The 23,684-nt window shown below is 46.3% G+C and overlaps 2 protein-coding genes across 4 annotated transcripts; both read left to right on the top strand.

Moving 5' to 3' along the window:
• Positions 1–25: 25 nt before the first annotated feature.
• CDK2 (cyclin dependent kinase 2) lies at positions 26–5,803 on the top strand. Of its 2 annotated transcripts, XM_061132519.1 has the most exons (8): positions 26–362; positions 1,091–1,168; positions 1,286–1,406; positions 2,259–2,429; positions 2,879–2,980; positions 3,647–3,790; positions 4,093–4,296; positions 4,564–5,803. In XM_061132519.1, exons 1-8 carry the CDS (start codon positions 247–249, stop codon positions 4,666–4,668), a joined length of 1,041 nt encoding a protein of 346 aa, XP_060988502.1. In that variant the 5' UTR covers positions 26–246; the 3' UTR covers positions 4,669–5,803. The 2 variants fall into 2 exon arrangements, with proteins under 2 accessions (XP_060988502.1, XP_060988507.1); XM_061132524.1 differs by lacking the exon at positions 3,647–3,790.
• A 1,203-nt stretch (positions 5,804–7,006) lies between these two features.
• On the top strand, positions 7,007–23,613 carry RAB5B (RAB5B, member RAS oncogene family). 2 transcript variants are annotated; one of them, XM_061132510.1, is made up of 7 exons: positions 7,007–7,085; positions 8,335–8,393; positions 18,153–18,414; positions 19,517–19,668; positions 19,939–20,061; positions 20,605–20,698; positions 21,015–23,613. In XM_061132510.1, the coding sequence occupies exons 3-7, from the start codon at positions 18,252–18,254 to the stop codon at positions 21,128–21,130; spliced, it is 648 nt and encodes a 215-aa protein (XP_060988493.1). In that variant the 5' UTR covers positions 7,007–7,085; positions 8,335–8,393; positions 18,153–18,251; the 3' UTR covers positions 21,131–23,613. The 2 variants fall into 2 exon arrangements, with proteins under 2 accessions (XP_060988493.1, XP_060988499.1); XM_061132516.1 differs by lacking the exon at positions 8,335–8,393 and having other exon boundaries at positions 7,071–7,085.
• Positions 23,614–23,684: the final 71 nt, after the last annotated feature.

The following is a 23,684-nucleotide window of genomic DNA, read 5'->3' as shown; positions in this document are numbered from 1 at the left end:
CAGGGAAACGCGGGAAGGAGAGGCGGGGCTTCTGGTGGCGGTAGGGAACTGGAGGGGGGAGGCGGCAATATTGTTTCAAGTTGGACAAATTGACAAGAGCGAGAGATACACTGCGTTCCATCCCGACCTCGGGTCGCGGTGCTGGGCCGTGTTTCCCTCCTCGGCCCCCGAGAGCTGGGTGCCGTTTTCTGCAGGGTTCCCAGGCCCCCGCTCCAGGGCCGGGCTGACCCGACTCGCTAGCGCTTCATGGAGAACTTCCAAAAAGTGGAAAAGATCGGAGAGGGAACGTACGGAGTTGTGTACAAAGCCAAAAACAAGTTGACGGGAGAAGTGGTGGCGCTTAAAAAAATCCGCCTGGACACGTGAGTGGCCTCTGTACCCGGGACTCCTGACTCGGGAGCTCCTTGAGTGCCCCCCACCCCCACCGCAACAGGCGGGTAGCCTCCCAGGGACCGGAAGGTAGCAGGGAGGGAAGTCTTTTGAAGTGGAGAGGTGGGTTGAAGGACGAGTAGAGGGTTTCCCGGTGGAAACTATAGGGTAGTGTCGAATCCGTGGGAAATTTCCTCCCCAAAGGCGGGCGATGTCCCCAAATGTACAGTCAGAAAGAGTCAGGAAGAGGAAGGAGCCTTTTGAGATGGGATCCAGGACTCCCCGACGAGGAGATGGGTTTTGTGATAAGCGGTAAAGAGTACCCTTATACATGACTAGACGAGCCCTCAGTGCCCCAACCCCACCCGCATCTTAGAATTCTCTTTTTCAAAAGAACGGCAGTTGAACCTCACTGGCACCTCTAGAGAGGCTGGGTGCTGTTACTCCCCTCCGACACACACTTTTATGCCCCTTTTAACTTCACCTTCACCAAGAGGCTTTGCTAACCTAACCCTGGGCAAAGAAGAAATGATGATCCTAATGTGTCTAAAAGGCCACTCCTGTCCATCCATGAATTAACCCCTGAAGCACCCTTTCTCTCATTTTCTTAGGGGATGCTGGGATGGTGGGGGCCGAGGGCGGGCTGGGGGGGATGACTGTACTGAGGGAAGAGGAATATTTGTAACCACATTCCCATCTCTGCTTTCCCAACTTCTGCAAGTGAGACAGAGGGTGTACCCAGTACTGCCATACGGGAGATCTCTCTGCTTAAGGAGCTTAATCACCCTAATATTGTTAAGTAAGTATGTATCTGGGAGGTGGGAGGTGCTCTGACAGTAAAGGAGGATGTCTTCTGTTTGTGTTGTCTGGGCCTTTCTCTCCCTCACGTGTATTCCTGGACCTCCCCCTTCCCTAGGCTGCTGGATGTCATTCACACAGAAAACAAACTTTACCTGGTTTTTGAGTTTCTGCACCAGGATCTCAAGAAATTCATGGATGCCTCTACGCTCACTGGCATCCCTCTTCCGCTCATAAAGGTACACCTTCTCATCAACTCCTCCCCAACATGGGCATGTCTTGGGGGGAATGAAGGCAGGCAATCCCGACTGAGTGTTCATTTGTCATCCTGGCTTCCTTCCCAGCCCTCACCCCCCTACACACACACACACACACACACACACACACACCTTTTCTTGTGGCTCTTTCACTGCTCATTATGCTTTTAACCCTAGGGCTGGGCAGGGGAATCAAAGAAGTTGAAACTCTAGTGAGTCAACTGAGTAGCTCAGGTGGAAGGTTCTTGAGATGAAACTCAGATAAGTGGGACTGGAGGGACTTGGTAGACGCCTCCAGAAAACCCTTCCACCTGTTTGGTGGGAGAAATAGCCAGTGAGTCTCCGTTGGGTTAGGGGAACCCTAACCCTAGGGCTGGGCAGGGGAATCAAAGAAGTTGAAACTCTAGTGAGTCAACTGAGTAGCTCAGGTGGAAGGTTCTTGAGATGAAACTCAGATAAGTGGGACTGGAGGGACTTGGTAGACGCCTCCAGAAAACCCTTCCACCTGTTTGGTGGGAGAAACAGCCAGTGAGTCTCCGTTGTCCGTTTTTCCTGGTTCCTTACTCCAGAAGCTACTTTCGATCAACCAACAAACATTTATCCAACACACATTTATTGAACACCTTCAATATGCAGGACCCACAATATGGAACATAAATGCAAAACTGAATGAGACCTGATCTTATCCTCACTGGTTGACAGTCCAGTTGGAGAAATAGCTTGTAAACATATAATTACAATTTAACTAGTAAAGGCTTTAGTAGGACTTTGGAGTTACAGAGACCCTAATCTGCTCACAGTGGTGGAAAAACAGTTTTTCTCTCCCCTTGTCAGAGCTACTTGTTTCAGCTGCTCCAGGGCCTAGCTTTCTGCCACTCTCATCGGGTCCTGCACCGAGATCTTAAACCTCAGAATCTGCTTATCAACGCTGATGGGTCCATCAAGCTAGCAGACTTTGGACTAGCCAGAGCTTTTGGGGTCCCTGTTCGTACTTACACCCACGAGGTGAGTCCTCCTCTGCGTGTCTTCTCTGAACTTCCTGGGAGGTGTTAACAAGGACATTCACAGAGTTTTTAGTAACGATCTGGCCAGCAGTTTCTCACTAGATGGAAAGTATCTCTGACACCCCAAGAGGTCTTAGAGTATGCACAGAGTTCATATATTGATACATACTGAGCCAGGGGACAGGTGGATGGCATGAAATGTAAAATTATGACCGCTTCAAGTCTTCCAAGAAGGTTGCAAATTGGGGGTTCAGAATATATGTTCCCCAGAACTATGGATTAGGCTAACTCTGGGCTAACAAGTTGTACCCAGTTATTTTACTTAGGGGCAATGAGAGGGGAGGGAAGGATGACGGGATAGAAGCTGCTTGTTAAGAAACTGAGTTAGCAGAATAGTGTCTAGGAACCGACGTGTGGGTATCTTCATGTCCTATATGCTCTTGTCCTCAGGTGGTGACTCTGTGGTACCGAGCACCAGAAATCCTTCTGGGCTGCAAATACTACTCCACAGCAGTGGACATATGGAGCCTCGGTTGCATCTTTGCTGAGATGGTATGGAGGCATGCCCATGGTCTACCCAGCCCACTCCTTCCCACATTCAAGAACAACAGAACTGTTTCTTGGCCCAGACCCATGGTCCTTCTCTTATCACAGGGCTCTTCCTCTAGAGTAGCACAAAGTGGGTGGTAGAGAAAGGAGACGGCTGTCATCCCTGTTGTCAACCACAATGTTAGGACAGCCTCAGACAGCTTAGCATCCAGTATACAAATCTTATCTCCAAACTGAGCTAAATCATTTCTGCAACTGCGCTAGCTTTAGCCTACATATATTTGGGAAAATAAGTTCCATTTAGCATCTCCTTCATTTGCCTGTAGACCTTATTTTAGGGCATCAGGAAGTGGTGAGGCCAGCTGTATTCACCTTATCCACACCTTTTATTTAAACTGCAGACATGTCCTCCCTCAACCTCTGGCTTTTCAGACTGAAGGATCCCTGAGGCCCAGCCTTATAAGGGAGCTCTCATTCCCTTTAATAGAACAGTGGAGTGAGCTGAGTTTTCAAATCAAATCAGCAGTATGTTTTACGGTCCCTTATTTGGGTTGTAACTGGGGGCATGGAGACCATTAGCCCATATATATAACATGCATTTATCCCCCAGTGCAATACTTTACAATTGCCCATATACGTCTCTCAATTCATCAAAAAATATTTGTTAAGCACCTAGTGTGTACCCAGCACCATGCTAGGTGCTGTGGGGAACACAGAAGAAATGGAAGACACAGTCTCTGCCCGCTGTGCTCCTATCTAGAAGTGGCTGCATCACAAGGAGGGGGGATGACCGCAGTGTCTACCCCATACCCCGTGAGTGGCTTGACATCCCTTTGCTACATGTCAGTGGCACCCCAGACATTCACCCTCTCCCAGCCCCACCCAGCCTTGGGGATCTGCAAAACCATGATTGGGGGAAGGAAGGAGGGGGCGAGGAGGCAGATGAAGGGACTTCATTGTCTCAGGCTCTGTGTGACTGAGCCCATGAAAGACCTGGGGAGGGAGTCATGGGGCCCTGCTGACCTTCCACTGCCTGTGGGAAGCTCCATTATCCATTGGGCAGCTCTGATTGACGTCAGTGTCGGTCCTGGCCTTTCCCCTTTCCCCATCTTCAGGTGACCCGCCGGGCCCTATTCCCCGGAGATTCTGAGATCGACCAACTCTTCCGGATCTTTCGGACCCTGGGAACCCCAGATGAGGTGGTTTGGCCAGGAGTTACTTCTATGCCGGATTATAAGCCAAGTTTCCCGAAGTGGGCCAGGCAGGATTTTAGCAAAGTGGTGCCTCCCCTGGATGAAGATGGACGGAGCTTGTTATCGGTGAGGCTAGGGAGTGGGCATCCATTTCCTCTTGTTCCCTCCCCCAGGGCAGTGTTTTTCTAGCATGAAGGAAGAATGAGGCCCTGGACTTCTGGTCTCAGCATTTCCCTTGTCTCTGCTTCCCTCTTGTTGGTACACCCATTAGATATAGGGAGGAGGAAAGGGGAACTGGGGGTGAAAGGAATTCTGTTTCCCAATTTCTCAATACCTGCTGCCCATTTAGTCCATTACCACATTACTGAAGTCAGCATGCATCTCTCCCTCCAGCAAATGCTGCACTACGACCCTAACAAGCGGATTTCAGCCAAGGCAGCTCTGGCTCATCCTTTCTTCCAAGATGTGACCAAGCCAGTACCTCACCTTCGACTCTGATCGCCTTCTCAAGCCCCTACCCCCAGTATCACCCTCTTCTCCAGTGCGAGTGTGATCTGGCTTGGCCCAGGCTCTTAGCTCACTGACCTTGTCTGGTTGCCTTAGCACTCACCTGCGCCTCTTAGCCAGTCCACTCTGGAATGATGGGGTGGAGGGAAGAAATAGGTGGAATTGAAAGGACGCTTCAGTATTAGATGCACTTAAGTCAGCCTCCACTCCCCTCTCTCCCTCCTCTTAGTCGTTGCTTAAGAGGGCTGATATTTTTAAAAAAGATTAAAAAAAAAAGACTTTCTCCTCCGTCTACATAGGTTTGCCATCCCAGTCTCTGAAAGCCCCACTATTATTATTTCCTGTATCTGGGATGATTAAAGACCCCAAGCCTCCAGAGCCACTGTAAGGCCAACTGATAGCATTGGGGGCTAAGTTGGAACCTTTGAAAACCAAGCAAAACAAAAACATTATGGAGGGGCCTGTTTTAAAGAATTAGGTTTAAAAAAATAGATCCAACCGGTTTCTACCCTAGTTTTAGTGTTTCATCTCACCTAACATCTGGGAGACTCAGGACTCCCAGTCTCAGACTCCTAGTCTCTGCGGTCCCAGTGGAGCTGCAGTAGATACGATGGCTCCTAGGCTTCTTGCCTGTCCCTCCTATGGGCAAGGTGTGTCTAGGAGGCTCTGGGACAGGGACTGTGCTTCACCTTGGCCTTATGAGGCAAGTGACAGGCTGTTTGAATTTTTCTCTTCTTTTTAAGATTCTTAAGGTGCTAGGTCCCATCTTCCTCTGAAGGCCACCCCGTAAGAGTAAAAGTTAAGGTTGAGACATCATTTTGAGAATTCTGACACTTAGGGCTGTGACTGACTGGGGATATTGGGGAAAAAATATTTCTTTAAAAGAAGGATGAACAATTATATTTATATTTCAGGTTATAGTAGTTTTTTAAGTGGGAATGGGTGGGGATTGTTGCCATGTGCACCTTGGGGTTTGTAATGCAAATATGTTGTGTTTTTTTTTTTAAAGCTTTTTTTCATGATTTTGTCTCTCTTCTCCCACCTTTTGTCCTTGAGTGTTCTTGCTGTTAACATTATTTGTAATTTAGTTTGTAACTGATTAAAAAGTTCCTAGTTTTACAGTTCATCTCTTTCCTCTTTTGTGTATTTACTGAAAGAATGGTGTGAGAGAGAATATGGATGTGTGTATGTGATAGTAGATTTCAGACCCCTCTTAATTTGTCAGACCACGGCTAACCACCCCACTCCATTTCGACCTCTGTGATGCAATGTGATACTGTGCGGGTGGGCGAAGCGGGAATTAATGCCCCCATTTTACGGCTGGGGAAAGTGAAGCTTACGTATTTCCTACTTCACTTTCCCCTAAACCTGCGCGTCTCACCACCCTACCCACCACCCATATCACACACACATACATACAAGGTCCAGTTCGAGATTTGCAATGTCTGTTAGGGCTCAGGAGCAGGACGACGCTGGAAGTGGGCTCCAAGGGAATTCGCATTGACGCTGCGTTTCCCAATAATGCATATCACAAACAGAGTTTTTCAAATATACTTATTCACATTTACATGTGATTCTGAATATATCAACCGTCTGTATGAAAATTATTGTAAAGGGGCTAAAGCCTCCCCAAACTACCACTTCTTGGACCTGCCACTGTCTCAGCTCACCAGGAAACATCTCAGACTGCCCGAGGGCCAGCCCCGAAATTCCTGCGCTCTGGGGCCCCAGCTAAAAGGAGGAAGCACCGACGTGAAGGTTGCTTCAATTCCCAGGCTCCGGGTCCTTAGGAGAGGTGTTTCCCTTCACGCCCGCGCGTTTGTCATCGAAGGCGGGGCGCTGGAGGCAGCCCCAGTCAAACCCCGGGGGAGGGGCGAAGGTCAGTAGCGGCGTTCCTAAGGCCTCTTTCAACCCCGCCTTGCCTGCCATTCAAGTCCCAACTTTTCGCAGTACTGGTTGAAGTTTCACTTTGACCCGCCTCCATCGCTCACCTGATTAGATGTTTATGAGTTAAAAGGCGGGGTCATGAGGGCATCGCGGTTTTATTGGTTAAAACACACGCCTATCAACAGGGTACCGCCCCCTACCTTGAGGCGCTCGCCCTTTAGTGGCTCCTCACCTCGTCCATCTTCGAGGTTTCCCTCACTGTATTGGTCTGGGGTCTCGCCTATCCAGCCCTTGGCTCGTACTCGTTGGTGACAGCGTCGAAAGAGACCCGCCTTTCTCCAGAGGATTGGCGGATTAGCACGCAGGGAGCCCACCCTCGATGGTAGGCGGGTGGTAGTGCAATTGGCTGGGGCCCCGCCCCAGGGCGGGGGGGAGGAGGAGGGGCAGGAGGGTTTGGTTGAGCTGCAGCTGTTTGTCTGTTCGACACAGGCTCGGGCCCGACGGGGGAGACGGAGCCCCAGGTACCGGGCTGATGGAGCCCGCAAGGGCAGGGGCGGAGGCGCCCCGGAGAGGAACGCGGCCTGGCCTGAGGGCAGAGGCGGGTCTGGGCCTCCGCGAGGGGTTAGAATGGCCCACCGGAGAGGGGAGAAGGGGACCAGGCCCCGGCAGGCCTAATGGGGGCGCTGAGGAGGGGGCCGGGCGGGCTGGGAGCCCGAAGTTGGTGAGTCGGGGAGGCGGCCGGGAGGTGTTGGCGGCTGGGCTGGGGGCCGGCGCGGGAGGCCCGGGGCTCGCGTGCGGGCAGGGGCAGGCCTCATTGAGCGGCGCCGGAGAGGGAGGAGCTGGGGGAAAGGGACTGGGCGGCGGGTGAGGTAAGTCCATTCGCCGGGAGGTGAGGAGGGGTCAAACCCGACGCCCAGGCCCCGAGGGGAACCGGGGCGGAACTCTCGAGAGGTCTCTTTGGAAGGGTGAGGGAAGGGCTCTTAACTGGGTAAGAGGCATTCTTTTCAGGCAAAGTGACTATTATAAAAATAACTAGGGTGCCCCAGAGTTGAGCCGAGAGGGATTGGGCTCAGTGTGGGAGATCTGACACAAGCGAAGAAAGCTTTCCTCATCTGGAAGACTCAGGTAGCCGGACTAGTGGAAGCAGGGCCACGAATCAGTGATGGGAGCTTCTGGGAGTGCTGGGGGGTGGGCTGGGGGCCTTGGGTTTTGCCACTACTCGCGCTTTTGTTCTCATTGGTGTGGAGATGTGGCAAGTTGAAGTTTTCTGGTACTCTCAGGGTAGACAATGAAGACAAATTGTTTTCTGTTTTTGTTTTTTTCTGTGACTGTTGTCAGTTCCCAACTCAGCCCCTACTCTCTCCCTTGCCCTCAAGCTGTTTAGGCTGCAGTCTCGGTGTTTCTTCTTACCTCCTGTTTCATGTCCTGTGAAAAAGCTAAGAAGTTAGATTTGGGGGATGTTTGTTCGTTTCTTTCCTGCTTAATAATGTGGTCTATATTGGAGACCATATCTCTCACCTGGAAGTGGGGAATCAGTGATTCATTTTCTGCCCTAGAAATGGGCTTAGGTATCCCCAACCATCCAAGATCTTCTGACCATAGTTGGTGAAACTTTTGTGGTACTCAGACTTGGGTATTTCCCAGGCAGGTAGTGATTATGTGGAATCAAGCCTGGAAATATGAGGTGATATCACAGAGGAAGGGATTTGGGGAAGAGAGAAGTTCCATTCCAGAAGGTTGGCATCACCCGTTCTTTGTCTACTTCTTCAGGAGCCGGGGTTTCTGAGCTATTAGAAAGCTGGGTCAAACAGAGGCACTCGGGGAAGGAGGTGAGTAGAGAAAAGGAAGATGGATTTCTAAGACCCAGAGGTCCCTTTCTCCCATATATTTTTAACAGTCTACTCTTAGTTCCCCCCATAGATTGGAACTTATTGGATTTTCCCTTATTATACTTCTTCCTTTTTCCGTTTTATTCCACTGTATTTTATAACTATTTTCTTTTTAATTAGAAAAGTGGTATGTACATGTTAAAATATTCAGGTTTTACAGAAGTGTAAAAAGTGTAAAACCTCCTACATACACCCCACTTATTTCATCCAGAAAGGTCAGAGATAAGAGACAGCAGATCAAACTAATCTTACTTCACTCTGGGGGATGTGCCACCAAAGGCAATTCTGTTTTCATGTTCCCACCATGCTCTGGCTTCTCCTTCTTTACAGTTTTCCCTTCTGGGATGATACTCTGTTATTTATTGTGCTCGGTTCACAGTTCATTCTGTCTTGCTTTTTATGAAATTTAGACAAGCAGAGAGCTATACTCTGGGTTATCCCTTCACATTCTTACACAAACATACACACCCCACTCGTGCACTGCTGGGTATCCTAAGGCAATGCCCAAATAGATGGCCAAAATGTCTTTCTCTTTTATGGGCAGGAAAGAAACGTTAAAGTGAATCATTTTGTTTGGAAAAATTATTGGCATCTTTGCTAAAGTGAGGAATTTGAGATTTCTGTCTTGTGGTTCATGGTCTCTGCATGTTCAAATTATGTGACTCTCCCTTCATTATCCCCAAAGAAGATGATGGTTCTTCTTAAAGGGCCTTTGTGTCTGTCTGTCTATAGTGATACGAGAAGCTTCCAAATTTTCTGGCTTTGAAATTGGTTTTCCTCTAAACCTCAACACAGCTGGGACATTTTTTTACACCACCTTATGAATTGAATTTGTCCTTGCTGGCTTTAGAAGTCCTGTGATGTGCCCAGCCTTTGTGCAGTGCCCTTGGAAACCTTGATTGTTGTCCCTCCAGAAGCTTTTGTCTTCTCTTCTACAAAGCCAGTCCTAGAGAAGATTGTGTAGATGTGTATGTGTTTTAAATCCTCAGTAGGCTTTGTCATTTCCTGCATCCTGATGGTATCCTGTCCCTTCCTTTTTTTTTTTTTTTTGTCCTTTTCTTCTATACATCTCTTCTTATCTTATCTACCTTCCCCTTAATCAACGCCTACTTTCAAGAAAAATGATCTAAAATTGCTCCATATTAAGGTGTAAATAACGAATAGTCACTTAAAGTATTAATCCTTCTGAGAGTTTTTGCTGTTAAAGAGGGAGTTAAAGAATGGAAATTGTCAGTATAGAATTTCAAACATAGATCTGGAGTTACAAAAATATATTTGGAGAAGAGGAGTTTCCCATTGCCCTTGAAGTCATACCTCATCCCTTCTAACTCTTTTTGCCCAGGAGCAAGGATTGCTCTTTTACAGTTTGCTTATTTGTGCTCACTGATATGAATTTGACTTATGAGGGGACATAGGTATGAGAAGCAAGTGCCTGCTCCCTAATCCTACAGCATTTCAGATTGGTAACCTAAGTGTGAGACAGTGCATTTAAATTAAGGAAATGCAACAGCCTGGTTGGAGGAGGGATACCTTAAAACCCTACACCATACACTCCCGCTTCCCAAAAGAGTGTTTTAGGAAAGATTTAGTCACTGCCTGAGCAGTCACTGAGCTGAGTGAGGAGCCGCCCAGGTGAGCAAAGTGTGTGCAGAGTCTAGGTCAGGTTGTAGTTTCTCTTGAGGGGCAGTGGGTACCTTTTCAGAGGTATGATTTTTTTTTCCTTTTTTAAACTTGTGTTTCTTAAGTTTAGGGATTAATGGAGATATTGAACCAAAGTTTTTTTTTTTTTTTAACACTTAACATTAACTGAAGATTCAGAAAACTTTGTTTTTAACCACAGTTGCCTCAGTGTTACCGTGGGAGGGCTGCATGTTTGGTGTGATTAGGCCATCTGAGGCATAGTAACGGGCGACAGGAAAAGCAGTTAGCCCATGTGAGTTGCAACAGTACCTTGTGGGCTGGGTGCCAAGAGGGCCTTCTATCCAGGGGAGATGACAAGCAGGCGAGAGAGCGATTTGGCCTATTAAAAACATTCCCAAATAGAAGTAAGATTCTATCCAGATGGCACAGAAGGGGAGGAATAGATAGAGGAAGCAAGCAGGATTGCTTTGACATTAATGAACACCTACTAGGGACCCCAACATTGTGCTTTGCTCTGGAGATTGAAAATGACATAAAAAATAGTCACACTTTTTGAGAAGTTCTTAGTTTAGCAGAGCAGACAGACACAATTAAATAATGTAGTAAATGTTGTGATAAGAATGCAGTCATCTTTATTTTTTGACCATGCCACATGGCTTGTGGGATCTTAGTTCCCCGACCAGAGATTGAACCTGGGCCCAGGCAGTGAATGCCCTGAATTCTAACCACAGGACCACCAGGGAATTCCCAAGAATGTAATCTTAATACTGTGGGATTCCAGAGGAAGCAATGGTGAATTCTCTTGGGTTGAGAGGGTAATTACACAATTTCACAGAGAATGTGACATTTGAGTTTGTCCTTAAAAGATACATTAGGAGTTTGCTAGGCAGACAAAGTGGAGAAAGGCATTCCAGTCTTTCCTAGGTCAATATGAGGGACTTTGCAGTACCATGCTGATAAGAGATTAAGTGTGCTTTTTGGCTTTGGGGGAAATATAAGGGAGAAGATTGGAGAAGGAACTGGCAACGCACTGCAGTATTTTTGCCTGGTAAATCCCATGGACAGAGAAACCTGGTAGGCTACACAAAGTCAGACACAACTGGAGCTACTGAACAGCAAGGGAGAGGGTAAGGGGAAGTGGAAAACTCTTTTAAGCCCGTGACTCATTGGTTAACATTGGATCAGCACAATGAGCCAAGCAGTGTAATTCAGTTTAAGATTTTGGTAACTTGGGGTCTAAACAAAGTTGGAGAGTTGAAGACACTTACTAGCTCCTGTGCTGTCTTCCCTGTTCATTAAATCTCACGTTAATCCCACGGCCATTGAATTATGCAGAAATTACCACTGCTTTCCCTGGTGCCTGCCACTGACTGCTCCTGTCTCAGCTGTCCTGGCAGGGATCAGTCAAGACCTTTTAGAGAAGCATAGTAATAAGTGATTCCTTCTATCAGAAGGATATGGGACTAGATTCTCGTTCCCAGGGAAGGCGTGGGGCTTCCTAACTTGTTTTCAGTCCCAAAGGAAGTACTTATCCAAACTGTATAGAGGCAGAAACTATCCAGTCTAAGCTCTTGTTCCAGTCCTGGTCCTTTCTTTGAATTTCAGTTCAGAGTTCAGCATCTCCTGCTTCCTTAAGTGTATAGTGATATTATAGGAGCAAGAGTGCCTTCCTAGGAGTACATGCTAGAAGGATATTTACTACTAATCTGTTCTGTGATAGCTGACTGTATGGGCAAGTTGGTTGACTTTATTTGCCTCAGTTTCCTCGCTGTAAAGTATAGATTGGACTAGATGACCTCTAAACTGCCTCTAATCTGCAAAACTGAATTTATAGGGCTAACATGAGTGAGGGAGCTAGACTCCAGTGGCTGTTTACCTGAAACTCAGTCTCTATTGATGGATGACAGACGTCTGGAGGCATCCATTACCTGTAGTTGGGTTTCCCTGGCGGCTCAAACAGTAAAGAATCTGCCTACAATACGGGAGACCCAGGTTCAATCACTGGGTTGGGAAGATCCCCTGGAAAAGGAAATGGCAACCTACTCCAGTATTCTTGCCTGGAGAATTCCCATGCACACGGACAAAGGAGCCTGGCAGGCTACAGTCCATGGGGTCACAAAGAGTCAGACACTACTGAGTGACTCACACACACATCATATGTAGTTGACATGGGAACTCAAAGCTACCAAGTGGGAAAGGATCTGAGGAATGGAGTCCTGCCCTCCTGGGGATCAGCAGGCTAAGCAGCCTTTCCCTTTGTGTTTGATTTTTTTTTTTGCCACCCTGCTTGTGGGATCTTGGTTCCCCAACCAGGGATTGAACTCTTGCCCCCCTGCAGTGAAAGCTCAGAGTGTTAACCACTGGACCACCAGGGAAGTCCCTTAGAAAGCTTTCCTATTCATATTTTCCTCTGCTGCTGGGAGAGCTACCTACACTAAAGAACTTGCCCCTCATTCTCCACCTCCCCCTTCCCAAGTGGACTGATGACAGAGTCAAGCCTTAATCCTCCTTAGTCATTTGATAAGCCATTCTTGTGGAGCTGGAATTCTGAGGAAAGTTAAGTCATTCTCATCTGAGCTGAAAGGGCTGAAGGGAGGGAGGATCTCCTCCCCCCTTTCTTGCCTCAGGTTTGAAGGTAACAACCGTCACACCACCTGACGGGCTGGCTGCGGTTGGTTTTTTGCCTTCAGATGGATCGTTTGCCCACTGTCGATTGTCAGCCAAAAAAATCATCACCAGGATAGGGGAGAAACCAATTGAATCTTATGTGTATTATTCCATTTCTGTACCCCTGATCTTTCGAGAGTCTAGCTGTTGCATAGGAAACATGATACTCTTATTAACAAGCTAGGAGTAAAGATGAAGGCCCAAAGATGGGCAGCTGGTCAGTTACCGTGAACAGAGAAGATAGGACATAGTCTTGAGCTGAAACACTGGAGTGGGAGATAGTCTTTCCCAAGCTAGTAGTTACTAATCTGACAGTTGAAGAAAGTTTGCTCATTTACTCTGGCTTGACTTACCATCTGTCGGTGTTGCAGGAAGGGGGACCCCTTCCAGGGCCCGAAACCGGGCTCTTGTCTAACACTCGGAAATGAATTGTCCGAGGAGACACATGCTGACAAAGCAAGAGATTTTATTGGGAAAGGACACCCGGGTGGAGAGCAGTAGGTAAGGGAACCCAGGAGAACTGCTCTGCCGCATGGCTCGCAGTCTTGTGTTTTATGGTGATGGGATTAGTTTCCGGGTGGTCTTTGGCCAATCATTCTAATTCAGAGTCTTTCCTGGTGGCGCACGCATCGCTCAGCCAAGATGGATGCTAGCAAAAGGGATTCTGGGAAGTGGACGGACAGGTAGTGTCTCCTCTTGATCTTTCCCGAACTCTTCCGGCTGGTGGTGGCCTATTAGTTCCGTATTCCTTATCAGGATCTCCTGCCATAAAACAACTCATGCAAATAGTTACTATGGTGCCTGGCCAGGGTGGGTGGTTTCAATCAGTGTGCTTCCCCTAACATCGGGGTTAGTGACCAAGGGCTTTTCAACCTGAGTGTCTGTGACTCTTTCCTACCATTTTTTTTCCTGGCCACGCCATGCAACTTGCAGGTCCCTGACCAGGGATTGAACACAGGCCACGGAGGTGAAATCATGGAGTCCTAACCACTGGACCGCCAGGAAATTCCCAACTGTTTCCTATCCTCAGTTCAGTTCAGTTCAGTCGCTCAGTCGTGTCCGACTCTTTGCGACCCCATGAATCGAAGCACACCAGACCTCCCTGTCCATCACAAACTCCCGGAGTTCACTCAAACTCATGCCCATCGAGTCGGTGATGCTATTCAGCCATCTCATCCTCTGTCGTCCCCTTCTTCTCCTGCCCCCAATCCCTCCAAGCATCAGGGTCTTTTCCAATGAGTCAACGCTTCGCATCAGGTGGCCAAAGTATTGGAGTTTCAGCTTCAGCATCAGTCCTTCCAATGAACACCCAGGACTTATCTCCTTCAGGATGGACTGGTTGGATCTCCTTGCAGTCCAAGGGACTCTCAAGAGTCTTCTCCAACACCACAGTTCAAAAGCATCAATTTTTCGGCACTCAGCTTTCCTCACAGTCCAACTCTCACATCCATACATGACCACTGGAAAAACCATAACCTTGACCAGACGGACCTTTGTTGGCAAAGTAATGTCTCTGCTTTTTAACATGCTATCTAGGTTGGTCATAACTTTCCTTCCAAGGAGTAAGCGTCTTTTAATTTCATGGCTGCAGTCACCATCTGCAGTGATTTTGGAGCCCAAAAAAATAAAATCTGACACTGTTTCCAGTGTTTCCCCATCTATTTCCCATGAGGTGATGGGACCAGATGCCATGATCTTAGTTTTCTGAATGTTGAGCTTTAAGCTAACTTTTTCACTCTCCTCTCTCAGTTTCATCACACTTCTCCAACTCCTGCTGTTTTCCCAGGCCTAGAAAGATGTGTCTGCTATTGAGAATTCAGTTCACTCTTAGTGTTCTGCCCCTTGGATTACATGCTTTGAAATGTGAGGGAGTAAGTCAAAGAATCTAGTCACTTTTCCTGTTGTTTCTTAAGAGTATAGTATATGTGTATCAACCTAAAGGAAACTTGATCAGCTTATCATCTGTAGGTTTTTTTTTTCTCCCTGTCATGTCATCTGTTTTCAAGTGTAGAGTTTAATGGCCTATCCTCTTAACTTATGGAACAATGTATATGAAGTATTACATAAATATATTTTTAAAAATAATCTCACAGATGCTGAGAAACCGTATAAGAGAAACGTATTTCTTAAATGTACCCAGTACTTTGAATTCAAATTCTGCCTTTTACTATTTTCCCCTATTATCCTTCCTACTCCACCCCCAGATTCTCATAGATAAGGAAGCTGAAGCTCAGAAAGGTAAAAGGAGTGAGTGGCCTAGGATCACAGTGGGTTAATTGACAAAGCAGAGAATAAGGCTTTATTCTACGGCTTGCCTGATTCCAGAGCCCTTACCACTGTGCAGGACTGCCTCTGTCGACTTTAGCATTCCATTTTCATAATTGTTCCATAACTTTCGTAGCAGAATTGGAAAACCTCTAACCCCTGGAGAGCTATATTTGGCCCTCATCTTAATTTCACCTGGAAGTGCTTTTGTAGGCCAGCCAGAGACTAGACTTCCTACTAACCCATCTTTCAGTGGCATGCCTCTCCAAAGCAGTGTTTGTTAAAACTTTTAATCATGGCTCAAAAAAAAAAGTTTTTTTACATCAAAATTCAGTGTGTGTACATACAACCACAAGTGAAGCATTTTCACAAAATGATTCTCATGCTTATTATTTGCATGCCACATGGTAATTTTTTTCTTCTTTTTTTAATATACTGATCATGATCCACCAAGCGATTTCAAGATCACTACTGCCTTACAGCATAAAAACACTGCTCTAAAGGTTTGAGGATGAAAAGAGTTAAAGAACTGTGACTAGGAGTTAAGAAACTAATTAATACTGATTCTTGCAGTACTGGTTCCCAGAATTTTGGATTTAACAGACAAATGAAATTTAAGGGTTTCTATTTTTCTACATAAGTATATTTAGAAAGTTTACTACTGGCTAGCAACACCATTATTTATTTTTTAAAGAAAGCATTTTTTTAAAAAGTTATGTAGGAAATTTTAAATATATATATTTCCTGTTAATAAAAGAAAGATTTATGTAGAATGAAATCTGAGTTCTTTACATACCATTTTCCTTAGTCTCATTCTCCCTAGAGGGAAGTAACCACTGTTAACAGATGAGCATGTATCTTTCCATACCTTTTTCTTTGTAGAATTTTGCTTTGTTTATAGAAATATAATCAGCCGGGTGTTTTGCTTTTTTTAAAAATTGAACTATAGGTCTTAGAGGCTTATCCATGCAATAAATACATATTTACCTTTGAGAGAAAATTGATACTAAGAAGTTAGAAATTGTGTTATAAAGGATACTCTTAAATTGAATAAATTTAGCTTTGTGAAAAACTTGCTCTATCATTTTTATTTTAATCATTTCATCATAAACCAGTGAAAAGTTCATCACAGAGTGGCACATGTATATCTGAATTCTTAGGACTCATTGACGTAGGGGACTACAAAATAAATACCCAGTAGGATCAGAGTAATCTTATACAGTCCTCTGTCTTAATCTCGTCTATGCTGAGACTTTTCTGGGCTTTCTTGTTTCTCTCTCATTTCTCTGTTAACTTCCTCTTACACTTTTTTTTTTTCTTTGTTTTCCTCTACCTCCTTCATATAATGGCTGCTCTTTCAGATTATATTGATAACAACTAATATTGAGATGTCCTTTAATATATTAAATTTATTATTTATGTGAATCAGGGCCACTAAATAATACCTGTCTTATTATTTATTAGCTCTGTATTAAACACATCTTTCACTTAATCATTAGGGCTATTCTGTGAGATAGGTATTTTTTCCATTTTATAACGGTAGAAGGCTCAGAAAGAAAAATTTTCTTGATGTCATGAAATTAGTGATTAGTAGCTTAATAATGATTAGTAGCTTAATATTGATACAGTACCTTTTGTCGAATATTTATGTTCTTTATATGTATTATTGCATTTAGTCCTCACAACACCCTTTGAAGTAGGTCCTCATAGACTGTTATCCCATTTTACAGATGAGGAAACAAATGCACAGGTAGATTTAGTAACTTGTCCAAAAGTTCATAGCTTGTAAGCAGAACTAAAATGAATCCAATGAATTGGACTCCACAGCTTTTGTTCTCTATGCTTCTTTCTGTATGGCTTTTCTGTCCTTTCCATCTTTACTAATATTGCAGATATTTTTAACCCTGATTTGATCCCAAAGCAATTATTTTTTCACTATATATGTCACAGAATATGATCTTTATGGAGTCACTAGAATCAGTCTTGGAGAAGGGAAACATCAATTTGAACCAGCAAAGTACAGTCCAAGCACTGCTTAATTTTGGGGTGAGGTGGTTTTGCATGTTCTGATCACGCTAACGCTTTTTTGAGTCTCATAGTTCTTTTCCCCTCAGAGTCAGGATGATGAAATATATTCAGTTTTGGATGATTGGACAAAGTCCCAACTTCTGTCTGTATCCTCTTCCACCAGCTTTCCTAGCCACTTAGAAGGTAGAGAAGGTGGTTCAGTTATATTCTTTCATCAAGTATTTATTGCTTGAAGACTTACCCCTGCGCCACCTTCTGGAGATTGCTGCCTGTATTCAGAAGGTGCGCCTTCTTCCTCTGGGCCTGACTTGGAGGCCTACAGCTGTTAGGCCTTTTTCATGTGGAGCGTAGTCTTATCCCTAGGCACCAAGAAGAGAGCCGCACGTTGAGAGTAAATCAAGCCTACTGACTCAGACTTGATAGGTTTTCAGACTCAGAGGGGTGGTAGAAGCAAAGGGAAAGAGTTAACACTGAAGGTAGTCTGTTTCTCTGTTACCTCTGAGCAGAAATGAGAAAGGATAGATTTTGGTAATTGGATCCTGGTTTGATTTTCAGAGATGTCAGTTTCAGAAGTGGTCATGCATGAAGGACACAGAACCAGAGGCTATCCCTTAGCTCCTCAGAGGGATGACTGCTACCTACACCCCTAGAGTGAATTTCTTGTTTTGAAGGTTAGAAAGAAGAGGGGGTAAGAAAAGGACAGCACCTGGACACCAAAGAGATAGTAGGGATCTGGGTTACTTTTGGGTGGACCTGGATGTTCTTTTAGGCCAGCTAAAAGTTGATCGATTTGCTGTTCTTTGAAGACCTGGTGGGGAATGACTGGGAGATTAAAGACGACTCTCACACGGTTTTCAGTCTCTCCATTGCAGCACACTCTACTTTAAATGCTATTCTTGTTTTCTTGATCCCCGCTCTTAACCACTGAGTGCCAGGTGCCTGGGACCCTCTCAGTGGTGTGAGCTTTTAATGGTGGGTGATTATAAGACTTAAGTCCTTATTGGAGCAAAGAAATGAAGAGATTCTGTCCTTTCTTTTAAAGAATGGTTGCCATTGTCATGGCCCTGTGTTTAATTTCACCCACCTCTTTTCTTGCAGAACTGCTGAAGCCTGGACACCCCCTCCCCTCCCCCTCCCCCCTCTGCCGCCTTGTGGCATCCCCCTCCCTCCACCCTTTCCCGCTCTGATAACCTAGCCATGACTAGCAGAAGCACAGCCAGGCCCAACGGGCAGCCCCAGGCCAGCAAAATATGCCAGTTCAAACTGGTCCTGCTGGGTGAATCTGCAGTGGGGAAGTCCAGCCTGGTGTTACGTTTTGTCAAAGGGCAGTTCCACGAGTACCAGGAGAGCACCATTGGAGGTAAGCACTTCAGGGAGAGAAGAGCGTTCTTGTTGAGAAGGGCTCCTGAAGGGAGGTCAAGGGATCTGATCATGCTGCTGGCCCTCTTAGCTCCCAGAAATGGAAATCTTTTATGAAACAAAAAAATTGCCAAAATGCCCCAAAACAGGTGTCCGTTCATCCTCTTCCTAGAAGAAAGTTAGGAAGGTTGGCCTTTGAGCACCAAAAAAACCACTTTTTTTTTTTTTTAATCTCAGACTATTTTCCTCTTCCTGCTCTCATCTTAATGCCAGTGAAGTTCAGTTGAGGGTCGTCTTGAGCATGGTTGATTTGGGGCAGTGGCTTATAATCACAGGTGTACATCTGAAACTCCTGGGGAGCATGCTGGGCCCTAACTCAGGTTGGCTGATTAGTTTTGGAAGGAGGGTGAGATTGGTGGCAGTGTAGACGTGTATGTTTGGAAAAGCTCCTTAGATGATCTCTGATGCACACATCTGGTAAAGCAGAGGTTAGAGCTAAATACAAAAGGTAAAGAGATATGCCTTTCTTACCTTGGCTATCTTCGCTCTGCCACTATCCCGAAATAGGGTGCTAATTCAATATGAGAACTCCCCATATTTCTCCTTCCCCACTTTTATTACTTACCTTGGAAATACATTCTTAGACCAGCAGAAGTGATACAAAAAAGTAACAGCCAAATAATATAATGGTGGGACCTCACATCAGGCTTTAAAATCTTCTAATCAGTTCTTGATGTGACTTTTATCTGAAGCTTATTGTCTCTCATTATCTCTTAATCTATTTTGGTTAGAAGAGCGTTGACTCTGGTATTAAATCTGGTTCTTTCTAGCCCTTAGAGTTTACCATGGCACCCCCATTCCTTAGCTGGAAAGACTTCTGGCAGGAAGTATTTAGCCAAGAGCTAAATTCTGGTGCCAGGACCTGAAGGAAAATGCTAAACCTTTCCAGGGTATAAGAAGGAGAATGCTAAACCTTTCCTGTAGCTGAACGGCCTGGGTAGTGACTGGTCTTAGACTGACGTGGAGATATTTTGAAGGAGGTTGGGACGTTCCAGTGCATTCTCCCACTTACACCAGCTTCTCCTGTGTTCTCTCATTCATAGCGGCCTTCCTCACCCAGTCTGTTTGTCTAGATGACACGACAGTCAAGTTTGAGATCTGGGACACAGCTGGGCAGGAGCGATACCATAGCTTGGCCCCCATGTACTACAGAGGTGCCCAAGCTGCCATTGTGGTTTATGACATTACCAATCAGGTAAGTGGGCTGAGAAGATTGTCCTTGCTTTTATTTATAGGAATTAAATTAGGTGGGGGAGAGAAAACCGGTTCTTGAAATAGCAAAATAAGAATACAAATTATGCTTCCAAGTGTTAAGAAGACAGAGGTAATGACTTGCCAGAAACAGATGGTTTCAGTGAGTAACGGCTGCTTAGAAGAGGTGAGTTTTGAGATTGGACTTTGAAGGTGATAGCCCTAGATTGGCAGTCATTCCAGCCTACCCATTCTCATCCTTGTGTTTTCCCAGGAAACCTTCGCCCGAGCGAAGACATGGGTAAAAGAACTACAGCGACAGGCCAGTCCTAGCATCGTTATTGCCCTGGCAGGGAACAAAGCCGACCTGGCCAACAAGCGCATGGTGGAGTATGAAGTAAGATGGCCACCAAGTCCTTCTCTGACACACTCCCTCTATGCTTGGGACCTCTTTCCCAAACCTGCCCTCTCTGAAAACCTCATCTGAGGACATTCACCATCTCATTCCCCAGTTGTGCACCAAGTTAAATACAGCAGCACTGTGACCCTAATGCCAGCCAGGAGATTTTAGAGGAGGCAGAAGAAAAGTCCAGAGCAGAGGGGCAGGGGAGCGCCAGTACCAGCTGTGGGGTGCCAGTGTGGGAGGAGGGGGAGCGATTGAGCGTGAGGTAAGGGACTCAAGTGTCAGAACCCAGAGGCCCCTGACCAACTTACCTTCTTCCCTGTAATTCAGTTTCCTGACATCTGTCTGTTGGATTAAGTGGTGGAGACCATGGGTTGTCCCTTGAGGGAGTCATCACCAAATTATGGGTCCAGGGCCAGCTGGCTCAGAGGGGAGGGAACCTAGGATGTTGCCTAGCTCCAGTGCTACATGGGAGTGGAAAGGCAGGACTTGTCCCTGCCCTACAGTCTGAGTACCAGTACACCCCACCCCTTGCAGGAGGCCCAGGCGTATGCAGATGACAACAGCTTATTGTTTATGGAGACTTCAGCCAAGACAGCTATGAACGTGAATGATCTCTTCCTGGCAATAGGTAAGGTCAGAGCAGCCTGAGGTCTTCCTGTCGTTTTCCCCTTGCCTCTAGGCAAGATCACTAACCCAGGTCATAAGGATAAATGGGAGTGTCTCCCTTTATGAAAACTTCAGGTGTGGAAATACTGTAACTTTCCATTGTGACCTCCATCCTTTGGTTGCAGCTCCAGCCCCCTCATCTTCAGTGTTGTTTGCAATGAACCCTCCCCTCTTCAGAGCATTCTTTTAGTCTCTCACATTTCCCCTTGCCCCTAAGTCTTTTTTGGGGAGATGAGTAAAATCTATCATACTCTGTTCCCTTCTCTTTTTATCTCTAGCTAAGAAGTTGCCAAAGAGTGAACCCCAGAATCTGGGGGGTGCAGCAGGCCGAAGCCGGGGTGTGGATCTTCACGAGCAGTCCCAGCAGAACAAGAGCCAGTGTTGTAGCAACTGAGGGGGTGGCTAGCAGCAAACAAGTACGGAGCTAGCAGGAGAGCTAAGAGATAACCTCCATCCCCTCAGCACACAGCCCCTCGGTAGCAGCACAGCCAGCCCTGGTCTCCAGGGCTGCCTCCTGACAGCTCCGTCACGGCACTTTTTAACGCTTCAGCAGCAGCTCCAGGCCGCTGTTGCCGCTGGCCTCCTACCCCTACTCTGGGGCTTGGGGGTCAGATCCCCCAGGACTTACCTTCCAAAACAAACTTTCTTCACTTTGTATTATAGGTGCAAGACAGTGACCTACTCATCTTTCCTCCTTCTGCCCATTTTTTTAGAAAACTTTTTTTTTTTTTTGTCTCCTGCCCCTTCCCCTTCTGCTTTTGGTCAGTCTCTGTTCTTGATCTCCTTTTCCTCCTCTCCCCAGGATGGAGAAGGTGGTGAACCCAGGAACTGAGGAAGGTTTCCAGTTCAGTCACATTAAGAGCCTTGGGGGAAAGTAAGGCTCAGAGCAGGGGGTAGTAAGGAAACATTGCCTTTTTGTTTTTGTTTGGTTGGAGTTCCTCATATGTGAAAGCACTGCAGTCCATGAGTTGGCCTTGTGGAGGGTTTTTCTAGGTAGAGGTGGGAATGGGACGGCCAGCTCCCGGGCATCAGGTTGGAGTCTTGCTATTGGCTGACTGCAAGTGGAAGGGGTGGAGAGGCAGTGTCACCTGTGTCTCGTGAACTCTTCCAAGGCCTAATTTCCCCTCACCCAGCTTCTTAGGTAGCTTCTCCCCCATAATGGGGGAGATTCTGGACCCCAGAGTCCTCCAAAGAATCTTCACTGGTTGCCTGCCTCTTTGGCTCTGCTGTGATCTAAATGGAGGAGGGACCAGTTTCTGATACCCATCCTCTGACTTAGGCATTTTTTTCTCTCTGGCCTTCAGATGGCCCCAGCCCCAGCCACCATATCCCCCTGCAGTTTGCACTTTAACTGATGGTAGTTTAGTTGTGATACTTGTTTAGTGGGCGGTTTGGTTGACATACTTGCCCTCTTTTTAGTTAAGTGGAATCCAGTGTGTATGTGAGACTTGAGGCGGGGCTGCAGAGAACAGTACCAGTGGCAGCGAGTCAAGCCCAGTCTCCACTGCTTGCTGCCTCTAACTCTCATTCTCACTGCGCCTGTATCCTTGCCAGCCTGACTCTTTGGTAGAGGTTTACCTTTCCTGGGAAATTAACTGAGCAACTGCAGAGCAGTCTCAGGATAGCATAGGCCACTCACCGTAGGAGAGGGAAGGAGAGTCCGGCCAGAGGGAGGAGTTTTCTGTGCTTTCCCAGGGTTCCCATTCAATTTGATCCACCCATTACTGTGTCTTTTCTACTTCCCTGTAAATAGGTATGATCTTTATTCCCACTGTACAGTCTGTTCTGCCCCCCTACCTCCCATCAGGCCCGATTTCTTTTCTCCTTTGTTAGAATATTCAGTTGGCCATGCTTACCACCCCAAACCCATCCCCCATGCAGCCAGTGGTTTAATCCACACACCACTAGGGAGTTGTACCACAGAGGTCTGCCTGTGGCCCCCTCATATCACAACGCCTGTTCCTGTGGACAGGGAATGGCTGGCACTCAAGGTCCCTCATGACTGTCTCACCACCAGAGGACATTGGTCCTTTCTAAATCTCCAGCCTCTCTCCACGCCCCTCATCAGGTATTTTAAGATGTCTTTGGGAAGCCATCAAGGCAAGAGAGAACTCTAAATTCCTTCTTGTTCTAGCTTAGAATTTTGGGGAAATTGGGGGAAATGAGATAGGAGAGGCCATAGTGAGCTCGGATTGGAACCGTTCTGCCTTTTGGGCTTGTAGACTGCTTTCTGTTCCAGAGCAACTGAGAAATTCATGACGCTGAGATTCTGAAGGACTGAGCTTAGGTTCTTCCACTTATGCCTCAATTCCCTTCCTTTCCCAGGGGCAGCCTTAGTTCCCACAGCCCTGAAACGCATATTCTCCCCCTCTTTTCCCAGCACCCATTAGCCCCCTAAAGCACCCAGTGCATTCTTACAAGTGGAAGAACTAGGATGGCTCTCATAAGTTTCTTAGAAATGAAGTTCTTTGTGCAGTTTTCCCCATGGAGCAGGAGTGAAGATGTTTCATTGCCTTGGGGCTGGGAAACCATTTCTCCAGGCTGCTTCTCCCCTCCACTGCCCCACTTAGGAACAGGATTGGCCTTAAGTTATGGGCCTGTCTGCTGCCTTCCTTCTACTTTCTAGCAGCTCTTCTGTTTTTCTTTGAGCTCTGGTGGGCTTGGGGAATCTTAGTTTTTATTTCCCGGCTCTTCATTTTTTTCTTCTGATCAGTTTTTTTTTAAAGGCGGGGTATCTTTTTTTTTTTTTTTGCCTCTAAGAAAGCATTTGCCTTTTTTCCCTTTTCTTCCTCTCCCAACATAACAATCGTGGTAACAGAATGCGACTGCTGATTTACCGATGTATTTAATGTAAGTAAAAAAGGAGAAAAAAAGGTGTATTGGAGTGTTGCTTCTTCTCTTTTTTTTTTTTTTTTTTTGCTATTTCTCTGATACAAGAAATTTGCAAG

Source organism: Dama dama, chromosome 3 (assembly GCF_033118175.1).
Source record: "Dama dama isolate Ldn47 chromosome 3, ASM3311817v1, whole genome shotgun sequence".
Classification (NCBI taxonomy): Eukaryota; Metazoa; Chordata; class Mammalia; order Artiodactyla; family Cervidae; genus Dama; species Dama dama.
Note: the sequence above shows the minus strand (reverse complement) of the source record. Positions and strands in the feature narration are given on the sequence as shown.

Coding starts and splice junctions, on each gene's coding strand:
- RAB5B (XM_061132510.1), top strand. CDS start 18,252: ATGACTAGCAGAAGCACAGCCAGGCCCAACGGGCAGCCCCAGGCCAGC. Junction 19,669..19,938: donor TTTATGACATTACCAATCAG/GTAAGTGGGCTG, acceptor GTGTTTTCCCAG/GAAACCTTCGCCCGAGCGAA. Junction 20,699..21,014: donor TGATCTCTTCCTGGCAATAG/GTAAGGTCAGAG, acceptor TTTTATCTCTAG/CTAAGAAGTTGCCAAAGAGT.
- CDK2 (XM_061132519.1), top strand. CDS start 247: ATGGAGAACTTCCAAAAAGTGGAAAAGATCGGAGAGGGAACGTACGGA. Junction 2,430..2,878: donor TTCGTACTTACACCCACGAG/GTGAGTCCTCCT, acceptor TCTTGTCCTCAG/GTGGTGACTCTGTGGTACCG. Junction 3,791..4,092: donor CAGTGTCTACCCCATACCCC/GTGAGTGGCTTG, acceptor CCCCATCTTCAG/GTGACCCGCCGGGCCCTATT.